The sequence below is a fragment of the Melitaea cinxia genome, chromosome 25 (genome assembly GCF_905220565.1).
Source record: "Melitaea cinxia chromosome 25, ilMelCinx1.1, whole genome shotgun sequence".
NCBI lineage: Eukaryota > Metazoa > Arthropoda > Insecta > Lepidoptera > Nymphalidae > Melitaea > Melitaea cinxia.
Window position 1 is genome coordinate 6,917,509 of NC_059418.1, and position 16,190 is coordinate 6,933,698.

The following is a 16,190-nucleotide window of genomic DNA, read 5'->3' on the forward strand; positions in this document are numbered from 1 at the left end:
GCATTTGGATGGTTATCCCGCCATCGGTCGACTTTTTAAGTTCCAAGGTGGTATTGGTAGTAGTAGTTTTTTCATCTAGAATATTAACACTGTGTAATGTATTCTATCTCATTCTCTCCTATGTATTTATGTGTTTATTTCGTTGTCGTAGCGCATTTTCGTTTCATCGTTTTAAATCACAACGATAGTAGTTTGCCTTTAAAATGATAGTATAGTATAGATAATTATCTTTTCTGACATTATTTCTCTTTTGTTACAGAATTAAGCCAGCCAAATGCAAGACTGAATATTTTCAATGCAGTATGTCATAAGACAATATTCCAAAGATAACATGCGCCATTTTGTGAACGTCGGCCATTTTGTATAACGCAAGAAAATGGCGTCGATACCGGCTGTCAGATCCGAGAAGGATATAATAGATGAAGCGGCCGAGAAGCTTCTAGAGGGAAACGACGTTGTAGTTTTACCAGGGACACAGAACGATGACAGAGGGTTGATTTCTGTGAAATCATCGAAGAAAGGTAGGAAGGGTAAAAATTACTGTTAGTTTAAGATAAACTATCTATACTTAGGGCCTGCTATAGGCTATCAGACACTCTGGGAGCATGAGGTAAGAGGCGATTGGGGCCTTTTTTTCAAGATGGTCAACCGTGCCTAATGTAGGCAATTTAAATGTCTGCGGTTTAGGTAACCGCATAATTTAAATTCCAAAGCGGTGGACAGTGTAAATCCTCATTTCAGTTTGATAATAATAGTTTCCATATCGACGGGTCCTACGCATAAGGTCGTAATACATAAAAACGTTTTTTACAGGAGAGCCATTTTCATTACCGTCACTGCTAAAGTTCGTTTGAGATACATCTTTGATCAGTGATTCTAGTTTATATGATCAATAATTCGCTTAAAAATATAATGCCAAACTGTAAATGAAATAAAAATTAATATTTACACAAAAATAACTCATTTTACTTACTTACGACTTTATACTTATTGCAGAAACGTCGTATCTTGTTGTTACGACCTTATGCTTTCGATCAGGTTGTTATTAACTTTGTGAATAAAGTCGTATGTTTGAGTTACGACGTTATGCTCCGTGTAATCTCTTATAATATCGCTAAGAAAGAGGTCGTAAGAAGCTACGTGGTGAACAAAAATCACAAATTTCAGCTAAAATCAACTTTTTAAAATAATTATTATCAGATTTTCTTAGTTCCCCACAGTTTTTTTATATAAGAAATAAACAAAATTAAAACTGATCCATAAAAATATGAAGGATAGTCCTTAATTTCATAATTAAATATAATTTATTGTTAATAAATTTTTAAACTAGAATCAGTCTTTAGCTGCACTAACAATAAAAATAAAAGTGAATCAAATAAATCTATATTTTGTTATGATAATCCGAAAAATCATTTTATAACTTGGAGTGGCGACTGGCGAGCATTAAAGGAGACCTACGTCCAGCAGTTGACTTGTAAGGGCTGATGGATGGATGGAATGCTTATAATCAACTTAAAGAAACCTTAAATAACAAAATAAGCAATAACCTCTGTCTGGTTAACATAAATATAAGTAGTAAAAACATCTTACAATCAAATATATTTATTTATTTATGAGTAAACGAAAACTAGTCAGATGAATGGCTACTGTTCTGTTCGGCACCAATGCTACTGTGTGATAACTGTTGATAAAAACTATGAAATTCTTGAAGTATTGTACGTCCTTGATAAAGACTTAATAAATCATTAAATTTTGCAGATATAATTGGATATAATTGATCAGTGTAACATGGAACTAAAACTTCTGTATTTAAAATATTTTCATTTTTTCTTCTCGATGATTCTCATATTATTTTCATCTTTAAAGTGATAACGATAATTCAAAATATAGGGTTTACTCGACACTATCTGAACTTCTCTAGTTTTACTCCAAGCTATTTTTTGGTTTATTGTATTTGTAGCCGAATTTCTACACATCATTTCAATTACATTATAACGGGGAGGGTTAACTTCCGGCCATCTTACTAAAGCTTTTAAATTCAAGTTTTTAAGACTTGTGCTGGAGCTAGCCATACATAAATCCAAGTATTTTAGCCAGTGTTTTACTGTTCAGGCTATTAAGTTATGGAATAGTCTGTCCTTAGCCATAAGGGAGGCTAAATCGCTATTGACTTTTAAAAAACACGTTAAAAATCTTATTATTAACGAATTGCTTACATACTTTATAAGTTTATGATAGAATATAATTATATTATATTTTTATTCTTCTTTTCATTTATTTGTGTATTTTCTATAAGTATTAGAATGTAAAAATTTGTATGTAAGTTTATTATACATCTACACAACCTACCCAATTTTGATAATAAGTTTCCTTTTTAAGTCTGGGTTGTCTGGAAGAAATGGCTAATTAGCCATAAGTCCGCCTATTGTACTTCACTATCTGCTTTGTTTGTAATATATTTGTGGTGTACAATAAAGTATAAAATAAATAAATCAATCAATCAAACCATTGTGCAGGGATATACATATATTATTTTTGACATTTCTCTCAATTAAAGCGTAAACGGAATTCGTTTCGATTTGTATATACTCACCCTCTAAAAACCTATGAAATATTGTTATTACCATTTACCATACTTTCTTGCTGCATAAGTATATAAAGCAAACACAATATAATTTCTGTTTTAACCGACACAACTGTTGGACTAAAACCTGAATTCCTTGGCACCATCATTAACTTTAGTTTCAATAAACTTAGATAAACAGCTTGCTACTTCACATGTCCCGTGTTTGTCATTAATCTCAGGCCACATGTAACTATAACCTGCACAACGAGCAAGATCAAAAACAGTAATATTATAAATTAACAAATTTCTTTTATGATGAAATAAACATACATTGCGATGGGGACAGACATAAAATCTTTTGATAATCAAAACACGCGATAACTATTCTTTCTTCACTCTCTATAGCTTCTTTTTTATCATTCTCCTTCATTTCTCTAGTCTTAGTCTGGTTTCTCGTGTAATTTTCTTGTTTTTTTTTTTTATCTTCTTCAGTCATTATATTTTTATTTGTGTATGTATATGGCATTCGTTAAAGATATACTTTTTCAGTTTATGAAATGAGTTATTAATAAAGTTTTGTTTTATTATATTACGATACTTTCTTAGCTTTGTCGCTTTCTTCGTTCTATTTTCAGTAGCACACCAACTCATTGTATAAAGAAAACATTTTTGTGAATGTCAGGTCGCTGTCTAGGTAAATTTAGTAGAATCTTTGCGCAAATAATGGGATTCAATGGGCTAAAACGTTTTGACATACTTTAAAACTTCCTGTTTCATTTCATCATCAATGACAATAGTTTTGGTACCACCACGCCGATTAGGAGAAATAGACCCACCACCCAAGCACCATTTGGACTGTTCTCTCCCCTATGGAGAGTGTATTAAGAAACATTGTCTTGCAGATCAACACCTTATTAGGAACGTCAGAGTTGGGCTCAATACTTAATCGTTTTTTTTCGTCTAGACACAGCATTTGAAGTAGAAGGATACTTAGTGTATCCTAGTTCGGTATAATTGAATCGTCAATCGTAATTAAAAGATTGACCGAAGATCGTCTTGTACAAATCCCACTGGTGTTCAGCTTCAAGTGGCGTCGGTGATTTTGAAATCAAAAATCTTATTTTATACAAGCACAATCGCTACATTAATCATCCAATTGTAATTGAACTAAAATGTCATTAAAAATGGATTTATAAGCTTTATTGAAAAAGCAAAAAATCGTATAACAAATCGTAAACAAAGCATAAAGTCGTATGACTGTGATACGACTTTGTGCGCTTAATTATCCCTAAATTATAACCAAGCATATGGTCGTAACTATAAGTTACGACTTCTAGAATAAAACTGTAGCGCAGTATAAAGTCGTAACTGGCACATTGCTAGCGGTGGTCTACGGCGCATACAGTCGTAACATGGCCGAACCGATGTTATGCGCCGGACCGTATTATTTTTCGTCAAGCCCTATTAAACACTATCTATAACTAATATAGTTTATTCGTTTGATAATTTTATATAGCTAATTAACTACATTTATTAATAATAAAAGTAATATTCGATAAAACTTACCATTTCCAAGATTGTCACCAGTCGTTACTATTTTACTGCTTAGGTTATGCTTATTTAAGTCTAATTTTAAAATCTTTGACGAACGTACATTACTCATTACATTGGTTTATAATCGCATAAGTGTTAGTAATTAAAATTAATCAAAAACTACAAAGAAATTTGACTTACAGTAATATTATTTTGAACATTAAAAATGGAGACTCCGATCATGTCATACGACGTCGGTACTATGCACTTAATGACCCGGACACCGTCCAATAGATCGGAGCATATCGTCGCAACTAGCAGCGCGACCTTATGCGCGGAAACGTTTTAATGTTAAGACTATTAGCAATTCAAAAACTTATAATTTATAGAAGATATTAATATTCTGACTTCAGGAATCTTAAATACGGTTTATTATTGTTCTAATGACACAAAAATACAATTTTGCTCAAAAAACATGTTACGACCTTATGCGTAGGACCAGTCGATATATTTTGATGAGTATAATCTGTAATTACACTTTGTTATATTTTTAAAATTAGAAACGAGTTAATTCGCTTTGACATCATTATTTTTTTTTGCATATAATCTACTTATGCTCTTTATGTATCATATATATTCGATAGATAAGATTTAAAAAAATATATAATACCTTTCCGTGAAGTTCTAAAACAAATTCATTTTGAATATCGTAATTGAAGAATTTAAAGTTTGCCAATCGCAAAAACGTTGAACTTTGCTACATGAAAACAATTACCTACACTATACCTACGATACATATTTTTTTTTAACACCAACACCAAAAGCAAATCAAGCGATTCTGCTAAGAAGAACCGGCCAGAAACTCCGTAGTTACTCTTTTAAAAAATAAACGGTACTTAAATATAATATCGGTAATATTTTGCATGTATTACAGCATCACTAAGTCCACACATCTTTATCAATTATGTATAAGGAATAATATGTTTTAACTTACTTCAAAAGGAGGAGGTTTCTGAATTCGATCGTATATAGTATTTTTAACCGACTTCCAAAAAAGGAGGAGGTTCTCAATTCGACTGTATTTTTTTTTTTTTTTTTTATGTATGTTACATCAGAACTTTTGACTCGGTGGAGCGATTTCGACAAATTTTCTTTTAATCGAAAGGTGGTGTGTGCCAATTGGTCCCATTTAAATTTATTTGAGATCTAACAACTACTTTTCGAGCTATATCTAATAATGCGTTTTTACTTGACGCTTTTTTCGTCGACCTACGTTGTATTATACCGCATAACTTTCTACTGGATGTACGGATTTTGATAATTCTTTTTTTGTTGGAAAGGAGATATCCCTAGTTTGGTACCGTGATAAGGAAACCAGGATCTGATGATGAGATCCTAGAGAAATCGAGGGAAACTCTTGAAAATCCGCAATAACTTTTTACTAGGGTTACCGATTTTGATAATTCTTTTTTTGTTGGAAAGAAGATATCCCTAGTTTAGTACCATGATAGGGAAACCAGGATCTGATAATGGGATCCCAGAGAAATCGAGGGAACTTCTTGAAAATCCGCAATAACTTTTTATTAGGTGTACCGATTTTAATGATTTTTAATTTAATCGAAAGCCGAAGTTTATCATGTGGTCACATTTAAATTTCATCGAGATCTGATAACTATTTTTTGAGTAATCTTTGATAATGCGTTGTTACTTGACTATATTTTCGTCGATTTACGTTGTATTACTCGTCGATGTAATTGAAGTCGGTTTTTTTTTTCGTTTGCGAGCAAACACAATTATTTTAATGTGTTTTCGCGGATAACTTCGTCGCTTATGAACTGATTTTGCTGATTCTTTTTTTTGTTGGATAGGAGATATCCAAAGAGCGGTACCATGACCGATTTACCGGTTTTCGTTTGCTAGCAAACACAATTATTAACAAAAAAAAATGTAACCTTCAATCTACATGTAATAAAGGCTTGAAAAAAGTGTATCAAAATGCGGGTAGTTGTGTATTTTTAATAATTACATGCACGTACAAGCTGTAATGTCCTAAAAAGGTTAATAAATTAGTGATTATAATACATTCATAGCGATTATCTATTCAAAAAGTTGTTATTTTGTGTGTATGTGTGTGTGTGTTTCGAGATTTATTTACATATTTTTTTTAATTATTTGTGTGCGTTCCTGTTTTTTAATATAAATGCCGAGGAAAAGTTTCAAGTATCGTTCACGTGAGTCTCGCATTGAAGTTTTTTTTATAAATTTGTAGGCTATATTATGTCACACTGTGACGCATAGCCACGGAGTTACCAAATAAATTTACCTAACCTGTTATGAAATGCGTATAAATCAAATGGTACAGTCAATATTATAAAATTCTTAAACTTAATTTCTACAATGTGCCGTTTTAATTTCCTTACTAGTGTACGGAAAATTCCTAACATTTTAGATTTACTAACGGCCTGTTACACCGGTTGTGAATAAGTTTGTCTTGTACATAAGTTACGAATAGACTTTACCAGCAAGGTATTAAATACACTATGAGGACCTCTTTCTCCTCAATAAATAAACTACAATTATTATGTATTTTTTTTATGTCACTAGGTCGGCAAACAAGCGTACGGCTCACCTGATGGTAAGCGATTACCGTAGCTTGTAGACGCCTGCAACATCAGAAGCATCGCAAGCGCGTTGCCGACCCAATCTCTAATCCCCCCAGGAGCTCTGGTCACCTTACTCACCAACAGGAACACAATACTGTTTGAAAACAGTATTATTATGCTGTGATCTTCTGTAAGGTCGAGGTACTACCCCAGTCGGGCTGCTCCATATTTTGAGCAGGAAATTCCTGCTGTGCCCTACCATAAATATAGCGGTATTTGATGATAAAAAGTGTGTATGTGTGTGTGTGATTGTGTGAGCAATTCACACATGGCAAAAGTGAAACTTCTGAAATGTAGCCTAAAAATACTGTTTAATGTATTCTAATCTCATTCTCTCCCATACATTTATGTGTTCGTTTCATTATCGTGACGCATTTTTGTTTTATCGAGTTTTAAATCACAACGGTTCGAACGAAATTTAACTACAAAAGAGTCGGTCGACCTGGTCGGTCGAATGACCTTGACGTTTCTCTCACATAGAGACCGAGTCTAATTATAAACGACTGGACATTTTGGCTTTGAGCCAGACACGAGGAAGATTTGAGACTCCAGTCAACAATAGCTTTTTGGGCATCAACCCTCTTATTACAATAATGTCGGTACAGTCATTTTATATTAAAAACTAGCTGACCCCGCAAACGTTGATTTGCCATATATGTTATTAACTTCCTCAATCATCCCCCTCCCCCGTTATAACTTAGGGGTATAAAAAATAGATGTTGTTCGGTTCTCAGACCTACTCGATATACACACAAAATTTCATGAAAATCGGTCAAGCCGTTTCGGAGGAGTTTAACTACAAACACCGCGACACGAGAATTTTATATATTAGATATATAAATATTAGCTGACCACGCAAACGTTGTTTTAACATATATGCTATTAACCCCCTTAAACCTTATAACTCAGGGGTATATAAAATAAATGTTGGCCGATTCCCAGACCTACCCGATATGCACACAAAATTTCATAAAATTCGTTCCAGCCGTTTCGGAGGAGTTTGGTTACTAACATTGTGACACGAGAATTTTATATAAGATAAATAAGAAATTTTACAAGTATAATTGAAGATATATAAGATTATATATATATATATATATATATATATATATATATATATATATATATATATATATATACGATATCTTACATATTTAATCGACTTAAGAGCCATTTCACAATTTTACGCTCTGCAAGTTTAGGTAAATTTGGTCGCATCGCGCGAGTCGTACGAGCCGCGCGATCTTTGTGCTAGTAAGTATAGTGTGACAACCAAAAGACCATCTTGATCATTTTCTGATGTATAATAAAAATTATAACTATGGTATAAAATGTTTTTTACATAATTAATTTGTTAAAAATTTCAAGTATGTTATATAACAACAGTCAATAAATTTTAAATAAAAATAATAAATCAATTTTATGAAACAATTTTTTTTAAATTGATTTAATTTTTCAGTTTACGAATGAATCTAATATTTACGAGATAAATAAAATAGCATTTTATGACATCGACACCGACAAACATATTAATTAACAAATAACAAGACAAACATATTGAAATGCCTATTTGTATTGATAATGTGAGAAAAGAAAATTAAATTATACATTTGTTTACAGAAATTATCATTATATTATTTTACAGTCATTTTCGTAATATGTTTATTTTATTTATATTTTATTATAAAACTATCAAATGCGGTTTATCCGCTATAACAACAGGCGCTTGGCGCGTGTGAGCGAAAGAGACGGCTCCGCAGAATTTGGCGTGGACCTTACCTCTAAGAGCGCTAGCGCTCGACTGATTTACTGGGCTTGATGCGTGGTAATATATACTATCTTTTTATTATTTAATATAAAATGTATTAAAAATGATTACATCTTTTAATTATTTTTTTTGTATTCCTTAATGATGTAAGTTTACAATGATGAAGATAGTTCGTTAAAATTTCTTAGTTTTCTAAGAAAAATATCGCTTTTAAAATTGTACTTATTTGGAAAATATTCGTAACTTTAAATTTTTTTTTATCGTTTAATAGAGATACAAATTGAATAAAAATCTGCGATAGTGCGCAACAAAATTATATTCCACATATTACGTATTTTTTTTAAATGGTTTCAATGTAGAGGTTATTGAAAAGTAGGACTTCAAAGTATACATTGCGACCGTTTACCCAGGGAGGAGGCTGATGAAAAGGTTAATAATTTTATACACATAATATAAATCAAAATTCTGATCTGACTATGGACTACAACAAAGGTTGCTCTATTATATTTCAAGAATATAAATTACATTATTGCATCCAACACTGAGATTAACGACGTCAAAATATTACAATTTCGCGGATTGTTACCGATTTTTGTGAAATGGCTCTTAAAAAAGGAGAAGGTCAATTTAATTTACCCATAACGATTTACTGGATGATCCTTTTTATCCCCGAAATATGATTCTCGTCATGTAGTTTTTGATTTATTCCTAATAGTGCGTATATGATTGACTATTTTAACCGACTTCAAAAAAAGAAAGAGGTTACTCAATTCGACCGTATATATATATATATTTTTTTTAATGTATGTTCGGAGATAACTTCTTCGTTTATGAACCGATTTTGATAATTCTTTTTTTGTTTGAAAGGAGATATTCATAGTTTGGTACCATGATAAGGAAACCAGGATCTGATAATGGGATTCCAGAGAAATCGAGCGAAACTTTCAAAAATCGTAAGGGTGACTAGTAAATTTAATCATGTTTTCATTAAGTACTATAAAGCACTACTATTTAATAAAGGTCTGGAGTCGATCTGATGATGGAGAAGAAAGATAGTCGAGGGAACTCTTCAACAATTTATAGCAATTACCTGCTGTTTGAACTTAATTCGTTTCTATTGATGAGAACTTTGCATATGTATGAGTTATAAGTGCCATTACAGTCTGATGATGGAGACAAAAGATAGCCGAGGGAACTCTTTAACGATTTATAGCAATTACCTGCTGTTTGAACTTAATTCGTTTCTATTGATGAGAACTTTGCATATGTATGAGTTATAAGTGCCATTTCAGTCTGATGATGGAGACGAAAGATAGTCGAGGGAACTCTTCAATGACTTATAGCAATTACCTGCTGTTTGAACTTAATTCGTTTCTATTAATGAGAACTTTGCACTTATATGAGTTACAAGTGCCATAATAGTCTGATGATGGAGACGAAAGATAGTCGAGGGAACTTTTCAACGATTTATAGCAATTACCTGCTGTGTGATCATCTGTGTCGCAGGACCAGGTTTGATGATGGAGCCCATAAACACTCGAGGGAATTTCTCAACAATTTACAACAGTTACCTTTTGCTGTTTGACGACCGCTTTGATATAATGGTGCATGTACCGTGTCGGCGGCGCCTAAACACCGACGGTCGCGGGTTCTTTTCCCGCTCGGAGTGGATATTTATTTTTATACAAATATTTATTTTCGGTCTAGTTGTTAATCCTTGTGGTTCTCCCAACCTAGCCTCAGAGAACACGCTAGGCTGTCAGTCCCGGTTGTTATTACGTACACCTGATAGCGAACTTTACTCATAGTATGTCGACGCGTTAGCGCAGCGGTCACAGCACCGGCTGTTGCGCTAGCGTTAGTGAGTTCAATCTCCGCGCACGACAGACATTTGTATTGGCCATATAGATGTTTGTCATTGTCTGGGTGTTTGTGCTTGTGTATTGTGTATGTTTCCGGACCCCCGATACAAGAGAAAAAGCATCCTTGTTAGGTCTACCCATCACTAAAAATTGTAAAATAAAATAATTTTTAACAAAAAAAAAAAACCGACTTCAAACAGGAAACTAAAAAGTGAAAAATAAATTTACTTAGTACAAAGTAATTCGTATTTTGATTTAGTTAATCAGAAATGATTAAATAAATATTTTATAATTTTGAAGTTGGTGTCAAGTAAATACTACAACAACCTGGCTACAATAACAAATACAAACAACACACACACAACAAACAAGTACAAAAAATATTATTAGATATGTCAAAACAATAACAGAATAATAACAGTATTCAACCTAATAGTCAATGAAACAAATTATGAAAGAAAACTGAATACAACTTACGAGTAGTTACTAGAGTAGTTATTGTTTTACTTGGCACCGACTTCAAAATTATAAAATATTTATTTAATCATTTCTGATTAACTAAATCAAAATACGAATTACTTTGTACTAAGTAAATTTATTTTTCACTTTTTAGTTTCCTGTTTGAAGTCGGTTTTTTTTTTTGTTAAAAATTATTTTATCTTATACTTAAGAGTGTATGCTACCTCAAATTGCTTATTTTCCAAACGGCAGGATGTTCATATCTTCCAAACTACTGAATATTTAAGTTTGAAATTAATGTATGGTAAAGTTAAGGACATAAACTATCTTTCATATGTTTCGAAAACACGATTCCAGAAAATTTTCTCGATAGAAAAAAATCGCAAAGTTACCTCTATTTTTGTATTAAAACCTTAATATCTCAGTAAATATAGAAGTTATGGACTTGAGATTAAGCATGGTAATTGAAATAAGTATGACGAACATTTTATATGTTGCGATTTTTAAAAAATAACTATTGATAATGTTTGTGGGGAGAAAATACATGTAATTCGCGCGATGAACAACCAAGTGCTCTCAATTCTCATGTTTATTTAGTACGGGTGAAATCTGAATTCGAGCTGAGGTAGGGTAGCCCCTTAACTAGCAACCCGCCCCGGCTTAGCACGGGTGCAATGCTATCAACAAAAAAAGATACATAAGAAAACTCTAAAGTTATCAGTTATTCTCTACCGTATTATGCATATATTATAATACATACTCGTATAAATTAAACCTTCCTCTGCAATCACTTCATTTACTAAAGAAGACCGCATCGAAATCCGTTGCGAAGTTTTAAAGATCTTAGCGTACAGACAGCGGGTAGCGACATTGCTTTATACTGACTATGTAGTGATTAACTTGTCGATCTAAATTGGTGTCGATTTTTTTTTTCGTTTTCGAGCTAACACAATTGTCATATTGACCATTTTGTTTTTCTATAATTCCAGTCAAGCTACCAGAAGATGAGAGCGGCACGGTCGGTGGTAGATTCACCATCGGTCCGGCGCCGGAAAGGGACTGGGAGATGGTGCCACCGGACGGTCGATGGGGATGGTGCGTTCTCGTAGGTAAAAACCGTGGTTTTTTAATATATTATAAATGATCTATTCATATATCTGTAGCTTTCATCTAGCTGTAGGGAGATGTAGTTATAACAGTATACCAGCATTTACTGCATCGATATGAATGAGAAGCGTCAACTTATGATTTTAATTTTCAAATCGACACCAGCAATTTATACTAAGCTAACTCTTAAAAGTGAACTTTACAATAGAGGCGTATAAAAGGGAAAAACGTGATACCTTTTATATTAACTAAGAAACCTTTCTGAAATTCGGAATCTTTAATATTTAATTTATTCATTGCAAATTCACATTTTTTTTTTATTACATATAAAAAACACATTTTATCAAGTTCGCATTAGAAAAACAAACTTATCGAAAAGTCGAATTGGCGTAGTATAAATTGTTGGTGTCGAAATATCATGGCAATCTATTATTACGACTGTACGGTCCCACCTGATGGTAAGCGGATAGACGTCTGCAACACCAGAAGCATCGCAAGCTCTGGTCACCTTACCACGGGAACGCATCACTGCTTGAGAGCAGTATTATTTTACCGTGATCTTCTGTAAGATCGAGGTACTTACAGTCGGGCTCACGGTCTCATACACAGGTCGTGCAACAATAGTAGTGGGTGTACGCCGGCGCCGAGGCTTAATGGTTGCGCTTTTCTTTTCAATTTAGGGCCGTCAGAGGAATGACGATAGATTATTTATGTTTTAAAATATAACCATTTACATGACAGCGGAGTTGAAGCGAACGAAAAGTTCTGAAACTATCGCACTAATATCTCTCACCATTGAAATTGGCCTCCGTTGCATGACCTGTATATAAGACCGTGGTCGGGATGCTCGAGATTTCGACCATGTATCCTACTGTGGCCCACCTCAATAAAACGTCAATTAAAAGAGTAACTGAGGAGTAAACTCCTATAACGTTAATTATTCTTTTTACAGGAGCAACGTTAGTCAACATCCTAATACCCGGTACAATCAAATCGTTTGGAGTTCTCTTGGTCGAGTTCAACGATGTCTTCCACTCGAGCGCCTCGGCGTCTTCTGGGATCGTTGCTCTGTGTTACTTTCTTTACAGTAGTTTGGGTGAGTTAAAATATTATATTCTGAAAAAACAAAAGTGCACGCCTCACGCGCTCCTTTAAAATTATTGTTTGCAGCTTACACTTAACAGCATGTAAGTGTATATATAAACATAGATAATAATAATAGTAATAATGACAATAATAATTAAGGTAAGGCGCAAAATAATAATAATAAAAAAAAATAACAATATATAGAAAAAACTGTTTTTGCATGTAAGATATTAATTAAGTTAGCCTAATTGTGGTCGGTGGACTCACGTCTGCATTAGGGATACTAAGATAGAATAATTAGTTTTCTTAATGTAAGCTGCAGTAGTGTAACAAGTAAACGATCACTAACAAAACTAAAAATCGGAATAACAAAAGCACGGGTACTATAAGCCTGTGGACATAACTTTATATATAAAAAAAACTTACACTTAACAGCGCTCTCTAGTAGCTTGCTTAGGAATTAATTATCGTAGTTCAATTAGTTGATTTGGTTCTTGCAGGTAATCATAGATGGCTCTTATTATATATTATTGTTATTTTTATTATTATTGATAGAAACGTATAAATATTTATTGTAATAATTGTGTTTGCTCGCAAACGAAAAAAAAACCGACTTCAGTTACATCGACAAGTAATACAACTTAAGTAGACGAAAAAAATTAAAAAACGCACTGGTCGTCACTATTATTTTCGAGGGTTTCCGTCGATTTCTCTGGGATTCCAATATCAGATCCTGATTTCCTTATTATGGTACCACACTCGGTATATCTCCTTTCCAACAAAAAAAAAAGAATTATCAAAATCGGTTCATAAACGACGAAGTTAGCCCTGAACATACGTATATATATATAAATATATATATATATATATATATATATATATATATATATATATATATATATATATATATATATAGACCGTAATATATATATATATAGTAACCTTTTTAACTATTTTTTTAAAGTCGGTTAAATATCGAAAAAAATTTCACCCTTCATATTCAATAGGCTTCTTAGTTTGTAGTTTCTTGACATAATAAAAAATAGCTTATTTCGTCAAGTGGTTCTTGCGTTATTTTGATATCAGTTAACATCCAAAATATTAACGTTCAAAATAATATTTTCTTAATCAATTATTTTGACTTTAATATTACTAAAAACGATTTCAAATGTTAGAGGGCAGGCACATGGCAGAAGTTAAACTTTTGAATCGAAGAAAATCTCTCATAGGCACGAAAAAAAGTTTGTGTGGACTTATGTACGCACGTAAGAAGTTATACTTCATTGGCTAGCTAACTTCACGTTGCTAACTTCTTCTGCGTTGACTAGCTAACTACAGGGTGTCAGTTTTTTGTGATGGTGTGCAAAAACGGTGTTCAATAATTGTGTTTGCTCGCAAACGAAAAAAAACCGACTTCAATTACATCGACGAGTAATACAACGTAGACTGACGAAAAAATAGTCAAGTAACTACGCGTTATCAAAGATTACTCAAAAAGTAGTTATAAGATCTCAATAAAATTTATATGTGACCACATGACAAACATTAGCTTTCGATTAAATTAAAAAATATCAAAATCGGTACACCCAGTAAAAAGTTATTGCGGATTTTCGAGAGTTTCCCTCGATTTCTCTAGGATCCCATTATCAGATCCTGGTTTCCTTATCACGGTACCAAACTAGGGATATCCCCTTTTTAACAAAAAAAGAATTATCAAAATTGGTACATCCAGTAGAAAGTTATGCGGTATAATACAACGTAGGTCGACGAAAAAAGCGTCAAGTAAAAACGCATTATTAGATATAACTCGAAAAGTAGTTAGGTTAGATCTCAAATAAATTTAAATGGGACCAAATGACACACACCACCTTTCGATTAAAAGAAAATTTGTCGAAATCGCTCCACCCAGTCAAAAGTTCTGAAGTAACATACATAAAAAAAATACAGTTGAATTGAGAACCTCCTCCTTTTTCGGAAGTCGGTTAAAAAGTATATGTGTGTCCAATTCACACACGGCGGAAGTGATACTTCTGAAAAGTAGCCTATGACTGTACATTGTGTTATCTCATTCTCTCCTATATATTTTCGCATTCGTGACGCATTTTCGTTTCATTGAGCTTCAAATTACAGCGATTCTAAAAAAGTTTATCCCACTCCCTCAATTAATATTTAAAGACACTCTTTTTAGATTACTCTGGGGGCGTTCATAAAATACGTGAGATGTTTGGGGGGGGTCTCGAGTCAAATCTCATCTAATCTTACATTGGAGAAAGGGGGGGGGGGGCTCGGCAAATATCACGCAATTTTTTTTTCTGATTGAAACAAAAAAAAATTATACTATTTTGGTCCATTTAATCCAAATTGTACATGCTTATGATTTGATCTTAAGCGTAATCGTAATACGATTAAGATCATTCACTAATTCGTTCGAAACATAATAATTTCATTCATATTTCGACGTTATACATTTACTGACTGTCAAACCACCATATTTGTTTAGTACCCAATAGCTCAATTTAACTAGTCTTAACCAGTCGTAAGTAAAAGCACGAAGCAATTTTTTTTTTCTTTTTATTTTACAATAAGAATCCCAACGCGTTTACGTAAGAAACCCACATTTTGAAAAATCTCACGTGAGATTGGGCGATGGGGGAGGGGGTGGAATAAAATTTCACAACATCTCACCAGGGGGGGAGGGTGGGACAGAAAATTAAAAAAACACCTCACGTTTATGGACGCCCCGTTTACAATACAAAATCTAAAGAGCTACCTATTGTGGTAAAAGTAATTTATACAAAGGAAATTTTTCATCGATTAAACGACTCTTAAGATTATAAAGAAAATCGAAGGAGAAATCCAGTGTGTTCCTGAACATCGGTCTGAAAATGTTGTCGCGACAGTAAAACAACTAGCAGCAACGGCTAAATGTAACATATCTGACACTGACATACAGAGCTGCAGCAGAATAATGAAATTTAACAAGGAAAGCTCCCGACCACGTTCTGTTTTAGTCAAGTTCAGCAGCCCAAGGGTTCGAGATACTTTTCTTGCAGCTACTATAGCTTTCAATAAACAAGCAAAATGTAATGAAGATAAATTAAATACTGGTCATTTAGGAATTGGCGGAAAGAAATGTCCTATATTTG

At 33.0% G+C, this 16,190-nt stretch overlaps 1 protein-coding gene across 1 annotated transcript in view; it reads left to right on the forward strand.

Annotated features, from left to right (window-relative positions):
• The first annotated feature begins 376 nt into the window (after positions 1 to 376).
• Positions 377 to 16,190, forward strand: part of LOC123666077 — a 33,167-nt gene continuing 17,353 nt past the window's right edge. The window contains exons 1-3 of the mRNA XM_045600285.1: positions 377 to 521; positions 11,841 to 11,960; positions 12,911 to 13,054. Coding sequence (XP_045456241.1) covers positions 377 to 521; positions 11,841 to 11,960; positions 12,911 to 13,054 — 409 coding nt within the window. The remainder of the gene's footprint in view (positions 522 to 11,840; positions 11,961 to 12,910; positions 13,055 to 16,190) is intronic.